Source organism: Lissotriton helveticus, chromosome 3_1, assembly GCF_964261635.1.
Source record: "Lissotriton helveticus chromosome 3_1, aLisHel1.1, whole genome shotgun sequence".
Lineage (NCBI taxonomy): Eukaryota > Metazoa > Chordata > Amphibia > Caudata > Salamandridae > Lissotriton > Lissotriton helveticus.
Window position 1 is genome coordinate 148,838,234 of NC_136061.1, and position 24,244 is coordinate 148,862,477.

The window sequence follows — 24,244 nt, forward strand, 5'->3', positions numbered from 1 at the left end:
TCAGGGCTCAGTCCTCTCACCTACTCACTTCAATATCTACATGGAGCCCCTCACTACCATAATCAAACAAGCCATCATCACCTACCACGTTTACGCAGATGACATCCAGCTCTAGCTGGAAGTCTCCTCCCAGAAGACATATGCCATCTCAAGGACGCTCTAAATAAATGAAAAACTGGCTAGCCCACAACCACCTAAAACTTACCTAGATAAGACGGAAATCATTCTCCTCTCCAACGACGGAAAATCCCACAAGATCCAAGAATGGATTAAGCTTATGGACTCCTTAAACTTCAACAGTACCCTGACCGGTTCCGCCAAGTCACTGAGCATCCAAGTAGACCCTAACCTGAACATGAGCATGCACATAAAGGCTACCGCTATGAGTGCCCACTATAAACTAAAACTACTCAACAAAATCAAACACTTCCTCCCGCCAAATGATCTCAAGACCACAACGCAAGCCCTGGTTCTATCCAGACTAGACTACGGAAATGCCACCCTCACAGGCACAGAGAAATCCCGCCTAGCCCCCATGAGAACAACTCTAAATGTAGCAGCAAGGATGGTCACTGGAGCAAAAAGACACAATCATATCTCACCCTCCCTGAAAAACCTCAAATGGCTCCCCATTGAAGCTCGCTGCCAGTTCAAAACTGCTTGTCTCACCCACAAAGTCCTTCACGCTGGCAACCCAGCCTACCTTGCAGCCAAGCTCACCAAGGTAGGCCAGGCAAAAAACCTGAGGAGCACCAACAACCTACTTCTCATACCCCCCAAAGAGACTCAAACAAAACGCCCTGACGTGCCTCTTTCCGGGAAATGCCCCAAAATCTGGAACTCCCTACCAGCAGATCTCAGAACCAACCCCTCCTTTGTGACCTTAAAAAAAACCTCAAGGATCTCCTCCTCGCTCAACACCTCTATCCTTTGGACAATTTCACTGCAGTGCCTTCCCATAGACTCTCCTTTTTGCTCTGTCTGTCTGCTATCTCTGATTCACCTGTGTGCATGTTGTAAAGCGCTCTGATAAAACTCTCTAAATAAGGGTCCTATAAAACTCTCTAAATAAGGGTCCTTCGTCTAGGGCTAGAGACAAAGAGCAGGAAGCCTTCCGACAGGTACTTCATCAGTGGACTCCAGATATAATCAAAGTCCTTTCTGTCGTCTGTTAGGATGTTCGCTATTCGTTCTAGGGCTAGGGATCACCATAGTCGGGCATGCCATTGAGTGAGAGAGGGGGCATCCGGCTTCTTCCAGCCTTCAGCAGCTGCCATTTTAGCTGCCCCAGGCTTAACCACATAATAGAGCGGTCCCCTTGGGTTTGTTGCTTTAGGCTCGGGTCCCGCACTCCCTAGAGAATATGCTCCAGAGAGTCCAGGATGGGGTATCCCACAATCTGTTTAATTTGAGATAGGATTTCCTTCCGGAAGGGTTGAATGAAGGGACAGTCCCACCATATGTGGTGGAAGTCGCCTAGGAGCCCAAAACCCCGTCAGCATCTATCTGAGGTGTTAGGAAAGAGAGTGTTTAGCCTCTGAGGATGCAGACACCAATCGAACATCATTTTGTAATGGGCTTTCCTCAGAAACATGGAACGGTTGTACTTAGCAATTTCTTTATAGAGGAAGCTCCATTGCTTGTCGGCTACAGGGGGAGGGAGTCGGGCATCCCAAAATCTTCTATGCTGTGGGACCTGAGATGGGCCCAGCGAGCGAAGGAGTGTGTAACGGAAAAAGATGCAGCCCTTAGTCGTGCCGCCCCACCTGGACAAATCTCTCTATTGGGAGCAGGTCCGTGGTTGCTGCCAAACGTATCTGGGATTGCTGTACCCAATGTTCTAGTTGGCAGTAGCAGAATTGTTCTGTAGGTGGCAGTTTAAAGGTTGTGGCACAGTCTGTAAAGAAGCGTAGTTCTCCTCTGTGGAAGAGATCAGACAGCATAAGCCATCTACCTTCCCATCATCAGTCAAAGGGGCCTTCTGTTATTGTTGTGGGGAAGGCGGGATTAAAATGGATGGGCATTTAAGGGGACGGAAAAGTCGTCAGGGGCAATGTCTTGGTGGCGATATCCCACGCCTTAAGAGTAAAAATCCAAATTTTGTAAAGCGCAAACTACTCACTCTTACAGGTCTCAAGGCACTGGAAATTAAGTGAGCTATTGCCCAGAGTCACATGGTGCTGAGCTGAGCTGCCGCCGGGGATCGAACCGTGAACCCTGTGCTCTGAAGTCAGCTGCCCTGGCCGCTGCACCACACCTCTCCACTAGAGTAGCGGCTATAGGGATGCTAAGATAAAAAAATTTCGGCCTGTCTTGTTTTGGTTTCTAGGGCAGGTCCCATATGGTTCGTCCTGCGACTTGCCGGTCCATATGGAGCCAGTTTTTGTCTGATGCTTTGAGAGACCACTCCGCCAGGGCACGTATTTGTGGAGCTCTGTAGTACAGAGGGAAATCCGGAAGGGAAAGTACCCCATTAGGCACAGCCTGGTAAATAGTCGCTGAGATAGGCAGGCCCTACACACCTGCCAGATACATTTTGTTATCATTCCTTTCAACTCAGTGAACAGTTTTCTGTCAACCTTAATTGGGAGACCCTGAAAGAGATAGAGGAGTCAAGCAGCACATTAATTTTGATTGCGTTTATTCGACCCACCCAGCTTATATATGTGGAAGCCCATTTTTAAAAGTCTGATTTAAGCTGCCGGAGGAGGGGAGGAAGATCGCTTTATAAAGGTCTTCTGGATTAGGAGTTATTTTGATGACCAAATACAAAGACATAACTTTCTCTGTGACCGCTGCTAGTGTCAGGCAACCATGACCAAATAGCACACTTAACATTTATAAAGGTAAGCATGAGCACTGCTTGGCAAATCAATGCGAGTGCAATGAGGACTTTTCAGCACCCACATAGGCACTTCCGTGGATTCTGCTGCTCGGAGTCTTACTGTGAGGGAATCAGACGGAGCTAACAGCAAGCTGCCAGTGTTGTAAGAGCTCCTGTGGCCCTTGGAACAATATTAGTGGCGCAGTTGGTGCAATATTCCATCCCACCTCTGGGCCAGGTGCACTGCAGCGGCTTCACAACTAGTAGCTATGCCCACAGGTGCCCAAGATATCCACACAGGGTGCATTTACATACAACAAATCTAAATCTTCTGGGTTAAAGGGTACACTGCATAACAGCTGAGACTGTTGGTGTTGTAAGGATCCGCAACAGCTGAAGCTGTAACAGAAGTCTACTAACCAATAGTGTGAGTCCTATAATGCTAAACTGGAATTAATGGCTTTTCAAAACTGTAAGCTACTTGTCCCAATTTACTATGGTGTGATCTAGCTTTGTTGTATGTCGATTTAGATTCCGTATGCATTTCCAGATTCATGCCCTTATATAGGTACATTTCACATTGCCATTATATAGGCATAGATATCCAGTCCTTATTTAGACATAGTCCATGCTATCCAAATACAGGCATGGCTACTTCCATCCGTTCATCAATATCACAACAATTTCTTGCAAAACCAGACTCTTAAGCCGTTAGGGACTTCCCCTTGCTTGGATATTGATTTCTCCAAGAACCCATTTATTATGCATGAACATCTATTCCTTAGGGGTTCATTCATGACGTTCATATGCTCAACTTTACGTCAATACTGGCATTCCTAAACACCTTCAAGGTATAAACATACCTTCACTTGCCATTGCAAAACACGGTGTGGTTCGGTGCAGTTCGACTACCTACTTGCACGATGCAGCTCGCCACAGCAAGTCCCGAAGGAAACTCTCCAGCTAACGCAATGACTAGACGCTGTCATCCTACTGCCGAGAATCCAGCTCCAGTGTTTCTGACTCCCCTTTCGGGGTGTTGGGAAATCTAGTCCCGAGAAAGAGATACCAACCTCCCTCATTCTAAGGTATGGAGCTGATTAGAATCTAGAGAAAGATTTGGCAATTCTTGGCAAAACTAAACTATAGCTAAAACAGCACCTACTTCTTCCCTCGTACTAGACCTAGGTTAGGTACACTGGGGTAGGCGTATTTTAGAAGCACCAGTTGAGTATTGTAGCCTGTGTTATTTATGTATGTATTTTTATACATGTCATAGCAATAGACAATGATATTACAGTATTATTTTATATTACTGTTTACGCTGCATGCATTATATTTTGCATTCTGTCTAACGATTGTAGCAGTTCATATCTCTTGCATGAGAAATAAGACTGTTCAATAAACCCTTTTATTGAAACGCCTGTTTCACTATTTCTATGCAACTCTGTAGAAACGAAGCATGCACGATTGACTGAGTGAACTAGTTATCTATTGTTTCCACAACTCTGAAGATATTGTTCCGGTTAGGGAAACAAAGTTGTCTTGTTTATGCGGTTGTCAGAAACTAATCCCTTCTTGTTTATTCGAGAAAGTTTCTAGTGACCTCTAAGTTAGCTGGCACACACACAATTAAGTTTAATATACTCGATAGAGACATAATGACTTCAGTCCCATGTCAAATCTATAGTGTATATTATTCCAATGCGCAGAGCCTATTGGGAATATAGGAACTACACTACAGCTTTATGATGCTATGTTCTTATAGTATCCAAGTTAAACAATAGCAGTGATAGTGATGATAAATACTTTTGCAAAAAGGAATGTTACATATGGCAATCAGATTAACACTTACATGTTCACGGATATGTAATTTCAATAAAGTGTTTTCTACCAACATTTGATCTGTATCTTAGCAGAAACAATAAAGCATGCTTATAGAAAATGTACAGAATTATAAATTTAGAAGAGAATCTTTTCATCTGCCCCAATCTTACTTGATATCTCATCAATATCTGGAACGCTGTTGCTTAGCACAAGACCACTCATGTGTTTCCGCAGGTACTGAGACAAAGCGGTTGGTACGCGGTCAGGACGCAAGGCGCGTAATATCAGCAGCTTGTGAAATTCCAAGGAGGTGTCCTGGTCAGGATGACCAGAAAACCTGAGAAGGTCATCTTCAAGAATGAAAAAAAAATCACTGTTAGATTCTCGCTACAGCTTTTTCATTACCATCAAAAGGGCAGTCAAGTCAAAAGCATTTGTTTTGGAATCCTAAATTCCACTGAATGTACACATAACCCATTCCATTTATCTACACATATTCAGAAATGAGTCTCGAGAAAAAGTTTCATAAAAGAGTGAGGAGAAAAGGCGTGTATATCATGTTATATTATCAAATTGTGCAGGATAATGTCCCTGAAATGATTACAAATTTCCTCCGAAATAATCATCAATCATCTTGCATTTTCTTTCTGCACAAATATTCAATACTGAGAGGTAAAACTGGCGTTTTTAAACATTTTTGTAACATTTATAACAGTATAGCTCATGTCACAGCTTTCTATCTACTCTCTTGTAATGAAGGAACAAAGAATCTCCATATGATCTTCATTTAGCAAGAGTAAGGTAGGAACAATAGTGTAGGGAATCTAGTCATCTGCCATCAAATAAACATAAATATATATGTATTATTGAAGGTTCTTCTCCCATTATCGTTCATAGGTTATAACCAAAAAATGCATACAAGACATCTTAGTACGCTTTCTATCGGTATTCTGAGGCAAAACTAGCAAGAAATTACTATTGATGAGTGACATGGCCTGCTATCAACTACTTTAATACAATGTAATCGCAGACAAGACCTGCATAGGCTGTAAACAATTCAAGAAGCATCGACAATGCCAATAAGTCTGGCTTTAAAGCAATGGCGTACGGTAATGCGAAGCATTACAGGTGGATGGCATGGGAATGGATACAAATTTGGTTATACTAATATTGGTGAAGATTAAATGGACAGGTAATAACTGTACTGTCAAGCTAGACGTAGAAATCCTTGTAGGTTAATGATTACCCACCTCCCCTCTGTGCTGCTGCCAGAGAAAAGCACCCTCTAAGACAATGAAAAAGGCTTTACAATGTCATGAGTGTGCCCCTGAACGTTCAAGTTCTGGCAGCTGGATAAATAAACTAAATTATCACAGCTACATGGAGAGCAAGCACTTTTTTGTGGAAGCACACAAATTCTGCCCAATAAAACATATACTTCTGGCTAAAGTCCATCTCTAGTATTGCTCTCATAATTGGCGACAGCTGTGCTGTCAAGGCAGACCTTGAAAATGGGAGACATAACTAATCACTGAGAGCAAGAGAAGGGAATGTCTATTTCCAATAATGGCAGAATTCCATTGACTACCAGCCAGACAAAGGACCAAGTTTAATGTACTGTTGACCATTCATAGGGAGCAGGACTACCCATAAAAGGAACTAGCGAAGTAAATAGGGGGCTGATTTATGATTCAAGTGTTTTAAAATATACAGTAAAAATACAGTAAATTTGCATTAATAGATCAACTGATCCCAATACACACAACAAGAAATAAAATCAATGCAAAATAGTTTCACATCTCATTACCGCAAGTAAACATTTCCCACTGCACAAATAACACTTGAAAACTGCATTACAACTAAAAAAACAGCTTGTTTGCATACTCGAATTACCACATGCCACATTTCATTAAAACTGGTTTTAAAAATCTCTGCCTTTCTTCTCGTATAAATAAACAATTCAACAAAGAGTTTATAGCACATTTAATATTTAATCACATTAACAACCCCCCTCCAGTTTCCTTTAGACTTTTAGCCATCTCTGGCCGACCATAAGAGGGATTGAAGCCAATTCTAAATTTAACAAGCACTGGCATAACCAATAGATCTCGCCTTTGGGACCTTATAAGTATTTAGTTATGCAGCACAATATCCTCGGTGCAACAACATCAACTATTGCATGGGTAAACACTTATAGGGGCCCAAAGGGCCCAAAGGCGAGACCCATTGGCCATGCCAATGCTTGTTCCCCTTGTTCTTGTTATCCGCTCAGAGACTAGGTGATTTACCCAGTTGGGTGGTTTGATAGCTAACCACTTCATCTTTGCTGCCTGTAACCCTGGCACGCCATGACGAATCCTCTGGGGTAATTGCTTTTTAAATGGTTGCCATCATATGTAGGTGGAGAGTCTTCTAGGTGGCTGACAGTGATAAAAATGGAGGAGAGAACAGACCATTTAAAAAACATTTAATAGTGAATTTTCCATCTTTTATTTTATTGTTGCCATGAATAGATCTGGTCGAGTCAAAAATATGGGTGAATACAAGCATTCGAGAAGGTGATCCCATTAAACTGAACCAAGGATTAACAACTTAGAAGAAGGCAACATAGGTTTGAAAAGTCTCTGGTGGAATTTTGTTTGCAGGGAGGGTAAATGGAAGCAAAAGAGAAAGACCCGTCAAATGCAAATGAGTTAAAAGATATGCAAAATAAGTAGATCCATTGCCTAAAAAATTCCTTGTTTCATACTCTAACTTCTTCAATCAATCAATTAATCAAGAATTTGTAGAGCGCACCACTTACCAGTTAGGGTCTCAAGGCGCTGAGGGAAAAAAGGGGGGTGTGCTATTAGTCAAACACCCAGGTCTTGAGTAGCCTCCTGAAGGTCAGCAGGTCTTGGGTCTGTCGTAGGCTCAGTGGGAGGGTGTTCCAGTTCTTGGCGGCGAGGTGGGAGAAGGATCTGCTGCCAGTGGTTGTTCTTCCGATGCAAGGGACGGTGGCGAGGGCGAGGTCGGCGGAGAGGAGCTGGCGGTTGGGGTTGTAGAAGAAAAGTCGTCTGTTGAGGTAGGCTGGGCAGGTCTTGTGGAGTGCCTTGTGTGCGCGGATGAGGAGCTTGAAGGAAATCCTCTTGTTGACGGGGAGCCAGTGTAGGTTTCTCAGGTGGGGGTGATGTGGCTGTGGCGTAGTACGTCGAGGATCAGGCGTGCAGAGGCGTTTTGAATGCGTTGCGGTTGTTTGATGAGCTTGGCTGGGGCTCCCGCATAGAGGGCATTTCCATAGTCAAGTCTGCTACTGACGAGGGCCTGGGTAACTGTTCTTCTTGTATCTGTCGGGATCCACCTGTAAATCTTGCGGAGGGTGTTAAAGCAGGAGAAGGAGACTGCGTTGACATGCTTGGTCATGGAGAGTGTTGAGTTGAGGATGACTCCCAGGTTGCGTGCGTGGTCGGTGGGTGTCGGGACTGCCCCCAGTGCTGTGGGCCACCAGGGGTCATCCCAGTTTGAAGGGCTGGAGCCGAGGATGAGGACCTTCGTCTTGTCCGTGTGCAGCTTCAGTCGGCTGATCTTCATCCAGTCGGCGACGCCCTTCATTCCTTTGCGGAGGTTGGATTTGGCGGTGAGGGGGTCCTTGGTGAGGGAGAGGATCAGTTGAGTGTCTTCAGTGTACGAGATTATGTTGAGGTCATGCTGTTGGGCGTCTTGTGTGAGCGGGCCATGTAGATGTTGAACAGTGTCGGCTGAGGGATGATCCCTGGGGTACGCCGCAGATGGTCTTGGAGGCTTCGGATCGGAATGGGGGGAGGCGGACGCTCTGGGTTCTGCCGGAGAGGAAGGAGGTGGTCCATTCCAGGGCCTTGTCTCGGATCCCTGCGTTGTGGAGGCGTGTGCGTAGTGTGTGGTGGCAGACAGTGTCGAAGGCGGCGGAGAGATACGGGAGGATGAGGGCTGCGGTCTCACCGTTGTCTAGCAGGGTCCTGATGTCGTCGGTGGCGGCAATAAGGGAAGTCTTGGTGCTGTGGTTGCTGTGGAACCCTGACTGGGATGTGTCCAGGGTGCTGTTTGCTTCAAGGTATCAGGTTAGCTGTCTGTTGACGATCTTCTCGATGACCTTGGCTGGGAACGGAAGCAGGGAGAGGGGCCGGAAGTTCTTGAGGTCTCTCAGGTCCGCCTTGGGTTTTTTGAGTAGGGCGTTGATCTCAGCATGTTTCCAGCTCTCTGGGAAGGTCGCGTTTTGAAAGAGAGGTTGATGACGTTGCTCAGGTGAGGTGCGATGGCGCTGCTGGCTTTGTTGAAGGTGTGGTGCGGGAGTGGGTCTGACGGGGAGCCGGAGTGGATTGTGCTCAAGGTCTTGATGGGAAGGTGGCGAGGGAGTCGCACAGGGCTTGCGACGGCGGGATGTCGTAGGTGTTGGAGCTGGGGTTGAATAGTCTACATTTTAATGAAATACGAGTGTAATGTTTATAGTCTTACCTCGTCACTGCAGTTTACAATTCCATTTGACTTAAATAAATTCTATGTAACTTTGCATTTAGCTGTGAACGCTTACAGTTCCATGACCAGGGTTCCTAACAGGCTGCGGTGTAGGATTTCTGTTGTACACCATTCATCTGTAATTCTCACAAAATAAAGATGAGTATGCCGCAAAGTGGTTATGTGACACAGACAAAGTATACGTTTTCACAAAATAAAGATGAGTATGCAGCAAAGTGGTTATGTGACACAGACAAAGTATACGTTTTAAATAAGGTTTCCATTTTGCGTACAAGAGAATAAAAAGGACCCATCTAGTTAGGCATCGCATTCAACGGATCGATTACACCGCTGGCTGCAATTATGTGTTGCATGACTGACTATCCTCCTGAAGTGTAGTGCCAACAAACAACAGCTGGGGTCCTTCAGAGTAAAAACAAGTAAAATCATACCCTTAGCCTGTTCCGATTCCAGATCACTCTTCATGACAGCGTAGAGTCAGTGTGAAAGGATGTGCCCAATTCCTGTTTTTTTCCCCTCAATTTATTCTATGTATTGTTATTTATAGAGCTCACAACAAAAGGGGCAATACTTGTTCACTTTACGCTGCATGGCCAATATACTCAATATATGGACTATTGCTCGTCATATTCTGAAGCCAGCCCCAGAAATAGACAGGTGAAACAAAGAAATCTACATGGCAATCCCAAAATTGTATGAAGTGGCTTGACAACTATGAAAATAGTTCCAAAATAATAACATCTAATCGGGAATCATGTGCAATACTAATATACAGATATTGAAAAAATAGGCAGGTGAAACAAAGTAGAAGGAGAAGTCTCAATAGCAATCTCAAAATTGAATAAAAAGTGGCTTGACAAAGATGAGAATAGTTCCAAAATATTAACATCTAATAGGAAATCGCGCACAATACTAATATCCAGATATTAGAAAAAAAATATGGACCAATCTTCCAGAAGCCTGAAACTGGGCACTAGGTGTTTATGTTGGGGTACTGGAAGAAGAAGAAAAAAAAATCAGACAGACTAGTATGTTTTCAGGGCCAGTCAAAAAGCTGACCAAGCTTTCAAGTACAGCAGGGACGTTTCACTTTCTACGATTGCTTATCGAACTGAATACAATAGTTGGCTCCACTACCATTATAGAATCTCTTAAGTAAGCCTGGGCGTAGCACTTCGCTACGCCCACGGAGTGAGCGTAGTGTTGCCTACTTCGCCATTTGCGAAGTAGGGGTAGCAGGCAACACTACGCCCACTCCGTGGGCGTAGCGAAGTTGCCCGCCACCCGCCTCCCTCCCGCCCTCCCTAAATACTGAAATAACGAGAAATGCGCATGCGCGGGCGGCTCACGAGAAATGCGCATGCGCGGGCGGCCGCGCATGCGCATTACTATCCATGATGGCGGCGCGGTTACCAGAAGGAGCCCCGGAGACGCAGCCGACAAGGTAAGTGGTGTTTTATTGTTTTTAAAATAATTATTTCAGTATTTAGGGAGGGCGGGAGGGAGGCGGGTGGTATTTAGCGAGGGCGGGAGGGAGGCGGGTGGCGCGTAGTGGGGCTACGCGAAGTGCGTAGGTGGACGTAGTTTCTGGTCCACTCCGCGTAGCTTCGCGTAGCCCCACTACGCCCAGGGTTACTCTTAAGTAAGGATGTCATTGTGGTTCATGCCAAATGTATGTAGTCAGTAGCTGCAGTGTAGGCAAAGATTGCTCCAGGGAAGATGAACTCATACACCAAGGTGTCTGTGAACTTACACTGCAACTCTAACTTCACAAATCTGCTTTACGGTGACATGTGAACTTTGGGCAAAGATTGGTCCAGGAAAGATGAACTCATACACCAAGGTGTCTGTGAACTTACACTGCAACTCTAACTTCACAAATCTGCTTTACGGTGACATGTGAACTTTGGAATTGTTGTACGCGAGAAGCAGCCATGTGCAAACCACTCTAAAGACTGGGATCATCTTTATAATAACAAATGCCATTATATCGTTATCATGGGGCTTGTTTTGCAACAGATAAGTGTGGTGCGACGCAGGATTGTGTTAACTGCATTAAGAGGAGTACAGAATTGTGGGTAGCCTATTGCACAACAAGAAATGGAAGAGAAACAATAACATGGTTAGGTGCTTTAGACGTAGAAAACCAAGACTGCTTTAGACATAGAAAACCAAGACTGAAGCTAAAAAAAAAGGCATGTGATGCAAAGCAAAGTTATGCGGAAAGCTCATGCAATAAGGATGAATTGTGAATGTTGCCAGTCTCAATATATGATGGGCAAGGGGTTGATACAGCGAATAGCAAGCACTACAGTCCCCACACTGACAGGGTCCAAAAACTGGGGACTGCATTGGTGGCCTTCTTGCTAAGTACTAAACAGCCACAAAGGTTGTAACACAACAGTTATTAGTTCTGGTCTGAAGAAATGTATCCTAGAAAATGGTACAAGTTCTCCAGATTATAATATAATTTTATTTGAATAGAGGCGTGACATTAGCTAATATTGGTTCTTCGTTGAAACACTGTCAGGTGAAATTGAAAGGCCAGCAATCTTTAAATGGCCATAAGTTTCCTTATGGGCGAGTTTTTCAGCTCATCTTGATTCCAAAAGGTTATGAGGCCAACCCTGTCTCTCTGTAGCACAATTATAGGGAGGCTGCTGGGGTTGGAGAGTGGGCAAAGCAATCCTGTTACACAAAGTGAAATGATGGAAGGAAAAAAGTAGAAAAATATATTACGTTTACTACAAAGTACTCGTTTCTCAACTATATGTTCAGAATTGGTTTCATCTTGGTTCAAAGCAGAGTGTAGATTTATTGTCTTTTACAACTGAGGAGAACTATGGCTCTCTGTGAGGGAGAGTCCCAGTCATGTAAAAGGTGGTGAAACATTGACTACACTGCCTTGTTGAACTAGTGAATGATGAGAGAAAAAGAACCTGCTGTAACTCAGCATTATTTAATGTGACTTTGAGCAATAATGCCCACAATTCAAGTACTAGCGAGCTTGGAAATAATCTTACACCCCGCAGCTGGTTCCTGATCTACCTGTATATTCCTCTGTTTGTGCTGTGCAATTAGTGTCGACTGACCTCCATTTGAAGAATAATGTCCCTACGCAAGAAATAAAGGATCTCTGGTTATACCACCCCCTAGTGTCCATTACTCTTGCTCTCAATGGAATACAGGCTGTGCAAGAGGCGTACGATTTCAGCTTAAGACTTTTGCCACAACTGAAATGGGAAATGAGATGTTAAGATAACATTATATCTAACATACCGGAAACAACGTTTTGCGCAGTAAGGATGCTTGAAACAATCCCAGCAAAAGTGAAGCAGACTATCTCCAAAGACATTCAAGAGGGCAAGATTCAACTCAGTGAACCTATAGTACTAAAAAGAGAGGGAAATAGGGGAGTCCATCGGCTCTCCATAGTGAGAGCAACAAGATTCTTAAGCATCTCCCTACACTTTCCTCCAAACAACTTCATAAGAAAAAATAAATACATCAATAATCGAACTTCGGGTAGGGTATGGAAGGTGGTCGGCTCCACATATACAACTGTTGATTCATTAGAGATCTCGTCCAAACAATAGAACAGATGAGAATTCCTCAAGCAGGGAAGGTGGTATGGATGTAAGTTAGGTGCTGTAAACTGAGGTACTTCATGCACAACTCAGAGGATCGTGAAATAGGTTATCAAAGTTGAAGAGCAGGAGTGAAAATTTAAGCACACACAAAGGTATGTCATTGCTACAAAGAAATGTAGGAGTGTGAAACAAGCAGGTATAAGCTGATGCTGATGACAGAAAAAATCAAGCAACAGCATGCACAAGCACGAGCGCGCCTTGCGTGGCAGCAGGGGGAGGAAGGAGGGAGGAGGGGACTTGCACGATTCCCTTGCGGGAGCCAGTAGCAAGGCGCGATAATTCCTAACATATGGCGCTGCTGCTCGCTCCCGCAAGGGAATTGCCAAACGTGCAGGCGTTACTATACAAAGCAATGCAACGCGTGCACGTTTTTGCAGGGAAAGCTGTGTCGATTGCTAAAGGTCTCCATCCTATGCAGCGCATGTGCGCTGCGTAGGAGAGACCCAAAAAATGGCATGTTTCATTTCTGGGTTTAACAGGGAAGAAATATAAGGAACACCTGTATCAAAATGCTATTAGTCACTTAAGGGTAAAGGAGAATTCTTCAATAAAATATAGCTAAAATCATAAACTTTACAAACTATTTCAATCACCTGTCACAATTCTGATTTAAATGACAGTACTGGGGGGGTTGTTAAAATGGGGGAGAGTTTTGAGACAGCTGTTCCATCAATTTATCCAATTGCCCTCTCAATCTCTCCCCTCATTCCAAATCACTACTCACCACTTCTTTCCTACAATGAGAGGTAATTTTATCTTCTCCTGACTTTACTAATCTATTCTAAAACAGTAAGGTTAAAATGCCAATACGTTAACAGTCTCTCTAACTATTTTGTGTCCCCCTCATTCAAACAATTTCTCTGCCAAACAAAAGTTTGGTTTTGACTATAGCGGTTAGAACTAGCGATAAATCGGAGCAACTTATGGAGCCCCGCGATGGGGTTTAATACTCCAAATTTTAAAACATTCCAATCCCTATTCCAACTTACGTTAACATTGGAATGCATACCTAGATATCTATAGGAGGGAACTTCCTCCGTTATTTTGTAACCAATATTTCAGATAAGGTGTCACTATGATCCAATTCTACAGTCACCCAATTTTCCCTGGGGAGTTCTTGTAATATTAGTAATAACCCATGGAGGATTTCCAATTCATTCAATTTTCCCAGAGTTTCTCCCGATTAACCAGGCCAAGTGCTGCCCAGAAGTTAACTTAACAGCTGAATAAATTGCCCTTTGTCTTAACTGCTTTCCACAGAAGTGGCTGAAAAAGTAATCCAACACCGAGTGATTTCCCTTAAAGCCACCTTGTTCAGTTGTAATTAAATCCACTGTCTCGATTCAAACCTTCATGTGGAGCTTCCTTGTCTATTATGTGGAAAGAATATGTTTTTCTTGGCAAAACAAAAAATAAGCTTAGCTCTGCATCACACCATATGAGAAGGCAGTTAAAGTAATAAAGCGATGGGTCCTTAACAACCTCTACGCGACATACATGTTAAGGTACTATACTATATCATATGGTGTGTATGCAGCAGGGTCAACATAAAACATCATCCTTGTGTAACACTCGCTCTAGTCTTACAGTATACCATATGGTACATAGGCCTCATGTTCAATATTAGGTCTATAATCCTGGGGAATATGTGTTCTTTTTTTTACAGTTTAACATATTTGGAAGTGTGCAATACGATCAACATAAAACTGTAAGGGTGGGATAATATTTTCCCTAACAACATAAACCAAGCAATGCTTTGAATTTAGAGTACTTCGCAAGTGTTGGGTCAGGAGTCTACAGAACCTGAAAATTCGGCGTTCATATGCCCCAGAAATTCCATTGGAATGTCCTCTGGAACTTCCCCATGGGGGGAAATGGCATGGTTTGAGGGAATGGATGGTGGCCGGAGTAACAACACTTGGAGCACTTTATGAGGAAGTTATCATTCGAAGACTTACAAGAGCGTTATGATTTGCTGCAGGTACACTTTCTATTACATAGAGCCCTCACCGCAGCTATTCACAAACACTGGGGGGAGAGGCTTTCTGAACCTTTACTCTCAGGGGCTGTCAATATCTAGTGGCTTCCTCTGGGACATATAAGGCAGTCACTTGTTTATACCACCGGCTTCAGAGCGAGGCATTACCCACACTTAATAATTTCCGATCACGCTGGGAGGGAGATCTAGGGGTTGCCATACAAGAAAAAGTCTGGGACAAATTAGTGGCGCGTTCCCCCCAGAGTATCTAGGAATGCCCAGTTTCAATTGATCACCTTTATATATTACACAGGGCATATGTCCCACCTGACAGATAAACAGATACTACCTGACAGAAATTACTAAATGCCCCTGTTGGCAGGAGGTAAGGGTCGAATTCCTGTATGTTCTAGAGCTGCTCAGATTGTTTATTATTAAAGTTTAATTTGCAACATATACCTCAGCGAACCTCTACCTAGATATGGCAGGAAGAGTACCCACATTTGTGAATGTATTTCGATGTACATGATACCTATAAATCGCTGGACTAATACTACTTCACACGAAGCCTAATCGAAGGGGAGGTAGCCCTGACCATCAGACTGGATTAACACGGGCATTATTTTGTAATCATGTCTTGTTGTTTTTGAGAATTCGTCTCGTTTTGTAATCAATAAAAAATTGTTGTAAAAAAAAAAACATACACCGAGCGATAAACTGGTCATGCTTAGCAACATTCCAAATCATGTGAACATCTTTCTGAGCTAATGTGAGGTAGGGGTCAGAGAGGTGGTCTTCAGTTTCTATCAGGCTCTCAGAAGAGATCAGTCAAAAATATTCTGAGGTGGAAATGTATTGACTGATGCAAGGTTTGTCTGGAAAGATTGTTAGTCTGTGGGGCTAGTGCAGTCTCTCAACAACATAACATCTTCAAAATACAGTCTCTGTGATTATGTGCTCCTCTGCAACAGTCCCCACATTCGGAATAGTATCCCTATAGGGACATGCAATCATCCAAACTTCATGCTCATCAACTCAAAGCTGAAAACCGACAGATGTCCACAATACTCTAATTACGTGCTCTTTGGTGGACTTGGAGTCACCAAATTGAGTTGTGTAGGAGAAGTAGCATCCCAGACCCTCAAACACTCTAATAAGAGCATAATATTGACATCCTCTTCCGATCTCAACCTCTGAAGTCCTCCTATTTGCTGTTGCAAGGTTTGAAGGGCAAGGAGTGTAAATTACAGCATGACTTTCAGAGCCAATTTAAGCCTGAGGTTACAGACTGTCGGCTGCAGAGTGCTATCATAAAGAGCACTACCATACTGTGGATATCACTGTGCCTTTGACTTAAGACTGTAGCTCTCATGGGAATTAAAGTAGTTCCTACAATTGAACATTCATGTAATAATGGTGCAACTGTGTGTATTACAGGCATAAGTTCGAAATGCCAGCCAGACATGTTGTATTTGGCAATGCTTATAACTAGGTCTCTACAAACACCTTTAGCCTTCTGTTGTTGAAGATCTATGGCTACAATAAAATACAAAGAGAGGTCTTTATGTCAGTCCCTTGTTCATAATTGGTTTTCTTCTACTTCAATTCTCTGTTCCTTATTCGATTACTTTCCTACCTATTCTGGTGTTCAACCCACCTCTTGGTCATTGCTGAGTCACGTGGTCCATAGGGACATTGTTATCTTCACTAAGTTAGCATGAGCATGTTGCAGCCTACCTGCTGCTTTGAGCATGTTACTACAAGTCTTAATTTTTTGCAATATTTCTTATGGATGCTTTCACATGAGAACTCATCGCTATGTTCGCTCTCTGCATGTTCCTGGAATTAACATTATGTGCAAGGTCGAACAACAATGCCCATTGTTAATTTGTTCTCGCCAGACCTTAGCCTTTAGACAAATCATACCGATGCAGCTGTTGTTAGGACAACGTACTTTGTTTTTTTAGTGGGATTCAGGAATAGGTAGCACACACTTGGAGAGGGATCTTTCTGGGGAGATCATGTAGATCTACCATCTATAGGCTAAGGTATGGGGTCTGCTGACAAAGTCCAGAGATCGTCTGATATATAATAATACTACTCTGTATCAAGAGAAGGGAAGTTAGGCTCTATTGTCTTTCCAGGATGTCATCTCCCTTCATGATTTATGGACTAGCTGCTATGCCGACTGTATTTGTACTATGCATTTACTATGCATTTTCCTGCTTGTTGTGGCACGTATACTGCATGTTAGGGCATGTTAGTTAAAATAAATATTTTAAACTGTTTTGTGTCTCTGTCAGATCTTATTGTGGACAAGTACAAGAGTGAGAGCAAAAGGGTGCGTCTTGTCACCGCAATTCCTGAGAGATCTGGGAGTGTTGTGATCTGAAGTGTCTAATCATTTGTTTCTCTGTGAGTGAGTAGGAGAGCAAGTGAGACACTATAGCTAGTCGGTCCTGGGCTCGTGGGTACTAAGGTGGTAGGAAGACCTAGTTCAGATACACCAAGGTCCTATAATCCTGCGCATAATTCTGTGTTTGTGCAAAATCCCTGCAACAACTGCTGCGTTGAAGGTATCTTCTTTATTTCTCATCTAGCTTTCTATGGGAGTCCATGTCTTCTATTCTTGCTTGCTTCGCTGTCTGCTTGTTCTGCCCAGCATCACAAACACTCTCCAGCCCTCTCTTCCAGTTTTCCACCCTATACTTTGCTGATCCATTGAGCCCCTAAATTGCACCTTGTTGTTTTCCATTGCTCAGTGATGCTCCCCCTTCCTGCCACATCGGTTTATTTATTTTTTGAGGGCTCAACTGCAGCAAACCTCTACTGGGCCGCATGCTCCTCTTTTTCACTCCCATGCACTTTATTTGGTATTTTTACTTTTGTGTTCTACAATGCCATCCCCATTGGATAAATAAAGTAAAAATAGCCAACATGGCTACCTATGCACCAAAAAGCATGCAAAGCATGCATACGAATATGCAATGCAGCCATCTTGTACTGCTTTCTTTTTTTTATTTCATTTTTAACGAAAAGACATTCAAAATCAGTCATGAAAGAAATTGGAGTATTAGTTGAGGGGAGTGAAAACCCACCTCCAGGAATAATCACAATTCTTCTCAGGTGAAGCCACTAATGTCACTAAAATAAACCTGTGCTTAGCCCTCTGGCAGCTTCCACAAAGTAGCTAGGCTTAACTTAAAGGCAATGTAAAAAGTATTCAGCAGTACTCAAACAGCAATAACGTTAAAATATAACATAAGAAGAATCTCAAACAATTTAGAAAAATTCAAATGATACCAAAATGTTAAAAATACAATAAGAAGAAGCAAAAATGTAAATGTAAAGTTTGAAATAAAAATAGCACCAAAAAGACCAAAAAGCCAAATGCAGTTATCTGGTTGTGCCAGACAGGGTCAAAGTCAAAAGTTAACACTGACTGTAAAGGATCATTGGTTGTGTACAGGGACTGGGTGGAAAGTTTACATTCAGACATCGAAATTGCAGTAGAGAAAATGTGGTTGTCGATAAGTTGCCAGTGGGGCAAGCTGGATCGGACATCGGGCTTGACAACGGCATGTTGGTCCTAGTGCAGTTGTCTATGAAGACGGGAAAGCTATGAGCAGAAAAAAACCAATTTCTTTTTCCAGAAAGGCCTTGACATTAAGGAGATGCTGCTCTGCATCAGTTCAGATAAAGTCATCTACGTTGGGACATAGAAACTTTTCTGGAAGTCAGGTCTCTTTCAGTGGGGCAAACTAGCAAGCAAAGGTAGACCGACAATTCGATGCTGACGGCTGCAGCTTCAACAGTGATTCTGGTCTCTATTGATTTTCCAGAGAGAGGGTTGGAAAAAGTTTCCAAGTCCCAGCTTTTGTAGTTTGGACAGGAGGAGTACACTCTAACACCAGCCAACGGTACATGGACTGGGGGACACCACTTGAAGGTTTGCACTCACTCCAACAGAGGCCAGTAACATGGTCCAGGGCACGTCCAGTTAGTACTGGTCAGCTGGGTAGATGAAGGAAGGGAGGCATTTTGATATTTTTTCTGTCCCTGTAGCTCTAATAGGAGGTCAGCCAAATTACTCTTGTAGTCTTCTTTGGGGTCCTAGCTTCAAGGCAAGCAGGTCCAGTCTTCCTACAAGTTCTTCAGACAAAAGGGCAGTCCTTCTTCTGATTCTCCACGGATCCAGGTGTGGTCTGAGTAGAGGTCATGTGGGGCCCACTTTTAAGCAACATGCTAGCTTGTGGGTGAAGGACAAGCCTTTTTCCACCCCCTAAACCAGTTCTGGAACAATCCTCTGCCCCCGCTGGACTTAGTGCCAGCCTGAATGGAGAGACAAATGGGAGGCAAGCCTAGTTGTGAGATTCGTCTGTCAGTGACAAGGTAGGCATCCTTTGAAGCTCATAAAGGCGCTGGGCAAAGCACACAGGGCAATCCTGTCAAGGTACGGGCATACTCCCCACTCCCACGGCCCTTTGTACACTGTCTCTGAGCAGTACACATCTCACCACCAGGCGTCATGTGACAGCTGGACACTGGTAGGAAATGCTTTTGGTGTTAGGCAAGAAAATGATAACTTTCTAAAAGTGTAATTTACAAAACGGTTATGTAATATACAACTGAACCACTAAGTGGGATTTCACATTATTATTAAATCGAGTCCTTGAACCATTTTTCTAGTTACTCCCAAACTGAAATTGGCACTCCTTAAAGGTAATAGTGTAAATCAGTATTAAGCGATGGGACAGCCAGCCTTGTCACAGTGAAATACAGCTTAATTTTTTCACTGGCAGGAGATGTAAAACATAAGTTACACATGTCCTACTTTTTAAGTAGTACCATGCACCCAGCATTTAAGGCCTAGCTTTGGGTTGACTTATTAGTATAAAAAAGGAAGGTTTAGCCTGGCAAAATATTTATATTTCGAAGGCTGAAATGGCACTTTTAATGCACACTCAGGCTGCAATGGCTGGTCTAGACATGTTTTACAGAGCTACTTTATTAGGTGGCACAATGAGTGCTGCATTGTACCGCTTTTGGCCGCCATAAGTGTGGCAGGGTATGCTCAGACGTGAGTCCCTTGCTCACTTTCAATCAATCAATCAATCATGCCATTTGTATAGCGCACTACTCACCCGGGAGGGTCTCAAGGCGCTTGGGGGGAGGGGTATGCTACTGCTCGAACAGCCAGGTCTTGAGTTCTTTCCTGAAGGCGAGATTGTCCTGGGTCAGCCGAAGGTGGATGGGGAGGGAGTTCCAAGTCTTGGCAGCCAGGTAAGAGAAGGATCTTCCTCCGGCGGTGGCTCTTCGGATGCGTGGTACGGCTGCGAGGGCGAGGCTGGTGGACCGTAGCTGGCGGGTGGGCGTGTAGAAGGTCAGGCGGTCGTTGAGGTACTTGGGGCCCAGGTCGCGGAGAGACTTGTGTGCGTGGGTGAGGAGCCGGAACGTGATCCTCTTGTCGACGGGGAGTCAGTGCAGGTTCCTCAGGTGACTGGAGATGTGGCTGCGTCGGGGGACATCCAGGATGAGTCGGGCGGAGGCGTTCTGGATGCGCTGGAGTCTTTTCTGTAGCTTGGCTGTGGTTCCGGCGTAGAGGGCGTTTCCGTAGTCCAGTCGGCTGGTGACGAGTGCCTGGGTGACAGTCTTCCTGGTCTCGGTCGGGATCCAGCGGAAGATCTTGCGAAGCATACGCAGGGTGTTGAAGCACGATGAGGAGACGGGGTTAACTTGTCTGGTCATCGAGAGGGAGGGGTCCAGGATGAAGCCCAGGTTGCGTGCGTGATCGGTTGGCTTGGGTGCGGTGCCCAGGGCTGGGGGCCACCAGGAGTCGTCCCAGGCGGAGGGCGAAGATCCCAGGATGAGGACTTCCGTCTTGTCCGAGTTCAGTTTCAGGCGGCTGTCCTTCATCCACTCGGCGACGTCTTTCATCCCTTCGTGTAGGCAGGTTCTGGCGGTGTCGGGGTCTCTGGTGAGGGAGAGGATCAGCTGGGTGTCGTCGGCGTAAGAGATGATGTTGAGGTTGTGCTGGCGTGCGATGGCTGCGAGAGGTTTCATGTAGATGTTGAAGAGGGTGGGGCTGAGTGAAGATCCTTGCGGGACGCCGCAGATGACTTCGGTGGCCTCGGAGCGAAACGGGGGGAGGCGGACTCTCTGTGTTCTTCCGGCGAGGAACGAGATGATCCACTCCACTGCCTTCTCTTGGATTCCGATGTTGCTGAGGCGCTGGACTAGGGTGCGGTGGCAGACCGTGTCGAACGCAGCGGAGAGGTCCAGGAGGATGAGGGCCACTGTTTCCCCCTTGTCGAGCAGGGTCCGGATGTCATCGGTGGCTGCGATGAGGGTGGTCTCGTTGCTGTGGTTGGCTCTGAAGCCGGACTGCGAGGGGTCGAGGGATCCGTTCGTCTCGAGGAAGGCGGTCACCTGTCTGTTGACGATCTTCTCGATGACTTTAGCAGGAAAAGGGAGGAGCGAGATGGGGCGGAAGTTTTTGAGATCGGTGGGGTCCGCTGTAGGTTTCTTCAGGAGGGCGCTGATCTCGGCGTGCTTCCAGCTCTCCGGGAAGGTGGCGGTGTTGAAGGAGGCGTTGATGATGTTCCGGAGTTGGGGTGCGATGGTGGAGTCGGCCTTGTTGAAGACGTGGTGTGGGCAGGGGTCGGTCGGTGATCCGGAGTGGATGGTGTTCATCGTGCGGGCTGTGTCTTCGGTGGTCACCGTGGTCCAGGTGCGAAGGGTGGCCGTGGGGGGCGTTGGTTCGACGGTTGGGTGCGTGGGTGGGGCGCCGAAGCTGTTGTGGATGTCGGCGATCTTGCGGTGGAAGAACGAGGCGAGGGAGTCGCAGAGGTCTTGTGACGGAGTGATGTCGTTGGTGCCGGTGCTGGGGTTGGAGAACTCCTTGACGATAGTGAAGAGCGATTTGCTGTCGTGGGCGTTGTTGTCCAGTCGTTCCTTCAGGGATTTCTTCTTGGTGGTGCGGATGAACTGGTGGTGCTTGCGGGTAGCGTGTTTGAGGGCGGTCATGTTGTCGGTGGTCCGGTCGAGGAGCCAGGCTTTCTCGAGGGTGTGGCAGGTCTTCTTGGAGTCCTTGAGGTCGTCGGTGAACCAGGATGCCTTCTTGCTTCTGGGTCTGCTGGGAGGGTTCTTTAGTGGCGCGAGGTCGTCGGCGCAGGCGGTCAGCCACTGTGTGAAGTTGCGGGCTGCTTCGTTGGGGTCCGTTGTGTTGGCGGGTGGGCTCTGGCTGAGGGAGGTGGTGAGCTGGTCTGCGGTGATCTTGCTCCAATTCCTGTGAGGTACCTGTTGCGGGTGGTGGTGGGTCGTGGATCTTTTGAAGCTGAAAAGGACGCAGCTGTGGTCGGTCCAGTGGAGTCCGGTGGCATGGCTGAAGGTGATGTACTTGCTGGAAGAGAAGACGGGATCAAGCGTGTGGCCGGCGTAGTGGGTGGGGGTGTTGACCAGTTGCTTGAGTCCGAGGTTGGCGAGGTTTTCCAGCAGGGCGGTGGTGTTGCGGTCCTTGTTGTTCTCCAGGTGGAAGTTGAGGTCCCTGAGGAGGATGTAGTCGGTGGAGGGGAGGGCGTGCGGGCTGATGAAGTCTGTGATGTCTTCGCTGAATTGTGTGCGTGGTCCCGGAGGTCTGTAGACGAGGGTGCCTCTAAGGGTCGTCTTAGGGTCGGTGTGAATCTGGAAGTGGAGATGTTCGGCTGCGGCGAAGGAGTCGTTGGCGTCGGTCGTGATGCGGATGGTGTTCCTGTGGACGATGGCGATGCCACCTCCGGTCTGGTTGATGCGGTCCCTCCTGATGATCTTGTACCCGTCCGGGATGGCGATGGCGATGTCGGGTGCAGAGGAGGCGTTCATCCAGGTTTCCGTGAGGAAGGCTACGTCCGATGATGTAGCGTCGAGGAGGTTCCAGAGTTCCACGGCGTGTCTGTGGACGGAGCGGGTGTTGATCAGGATGCACTTGAGGTGGTTGCTGCTGGTGTTTGTCTTGGCGGGTGCGGGGCAGGTTCGGAGGCAGGTGAACTTGCAGGTGCAGCAGGTGAAGGGTCCGTGGGTGCGTCTCGTGGTGGCTCGGCAGCAGGCGTGGGTCCGGCCGGCATTGAGTGCGTTGAGAGTGGCGGCGTCGTAGGTCAGTCGGGTCGTCTTGCCTCGGCGAGGAGGGCCAGGGGTCCTGGCGCTGGGCGCGGGCAGGCGCGGACGGGCGCAGACGGGCTTACCTTTGGCACACCTTCGGCGCTCAATCGGTGCTCCCGCTGCGCGCGTCCGCTGCGCGGTCGCTCTGGAGGCGTCATAAGTAAGGAGCCGGGAGGGAGGAGCAGCTGGGTGGCGGGAGCGGGGCGGCGAATGGAATCACAGGGGGGCAGGGCCGCAGGGAGGCAGCGGCGGGAAATTCCAAGAAGCAGCGGGCAGCGGGAAATTCCCAGGAGCAGCGGGAAATTCCCAGGAGCAGCGGGCAGCGAGCGAAGGAATCTGCAGGCAGGAGGCGGCAAAGGCAGGCAGGAGCGGCAGCAGTGAGTGGGGCGACCAAGCCCTGTGGAGGGCTGAGCGGTCACTTTGCCACTGGATTCAAGCAAGCCGGGCTGAAGACGGCTGGAATGCCAGAAACCGGTCCTCGGAAGCTTGTTTCCGGTCCAGGGAAGACATGGCTTGGCAGTTCGGGCTGGACTGTTCCCATGAGGCACAGGGTCAGACTGATTTGCATATAGCCATGTCTGAACTGGGGTGGCAGAGTGGGCTAAAGAACGGTGATGGATTAAACCCAGATCTTTTGACTGGGTGTGAGTGTTTGATTGATTCAGATGCTCCGTCCATCACCACCCCCTTTTGTACCGCTTTTGGCCGCCATAAGTGTGGCAGGGTATGCTCAGACGTGAGTCCCTTGCTCACTTTGCCACTGGAATCAAGCAAGCCGGGCTGAAGACGGCTGGAATGCCAGAAACCGGTCCACGGAAGCTTGTTTCCGGTCCAGGGAAGACATGGCTTGGCAGTTCGGGCTGGACTGTTCCCATGAGGCACAGGGTCAGACTGATTTGCATATAGCCATGTCTGAACTGGGGTGGCAGAGTGGGCTAAAGAACGGTGATGGATTAAACCCAGATCTTTTGACTGGGTGTGAGTGTTTGATTGATTCAGATGCTCCGTCCATCACCACCCCCTTTTGTACCGCTTTTGGCCGCCATAAGTGTGGCAGGGTATGCTCAGACGTGAGTCCCTTGCTCACTTTGCCACTGGATTCAAGCAAGCCGGGCTGAAGACGGCTGGAATGCCAGAAACCGGTCCTCGGAAGCTTGTTTCCGGTCCAGGGAAGACATGGCTTGGCAGTTCGGGCTGGACTGTTCCCATGAGGCACAGGGTCAGACTGATTTGCATATAGCCATGTCTGAACTGGGGTGGCAGAGTGGGCTAAAGAACGGTGATGGATTAAACCCAGATCTTTTGACTGGGTGTGAGTGTTTGATTGATTCAGATGCT

The 24,244-nt window shown here is 46.4% G+C and overlaps 1 protein-coding gene across 1 annotated transcript in view; it reads right to left on the reverse strand.

The window, feature by feature from the left end:
• Positions 1-24,244, reverse strand: part of LOC144822741 (uncharacterized) — a 2,085,503-nt gene that overhangs the window by 605,858 nt on the left and 1,455,401 nt on the right. Inside the window, exon 92 of the mRNA XM_078680596.1 lies at positions 4,822-5,001. Within this exon, the coding sequence (XP_078536722.1) occupies positions 4,822-5,001 (180 nt within the window). The remainder of the gene's footprint in view (positions 1-4,821; positions 5,002-24,244) is intronic.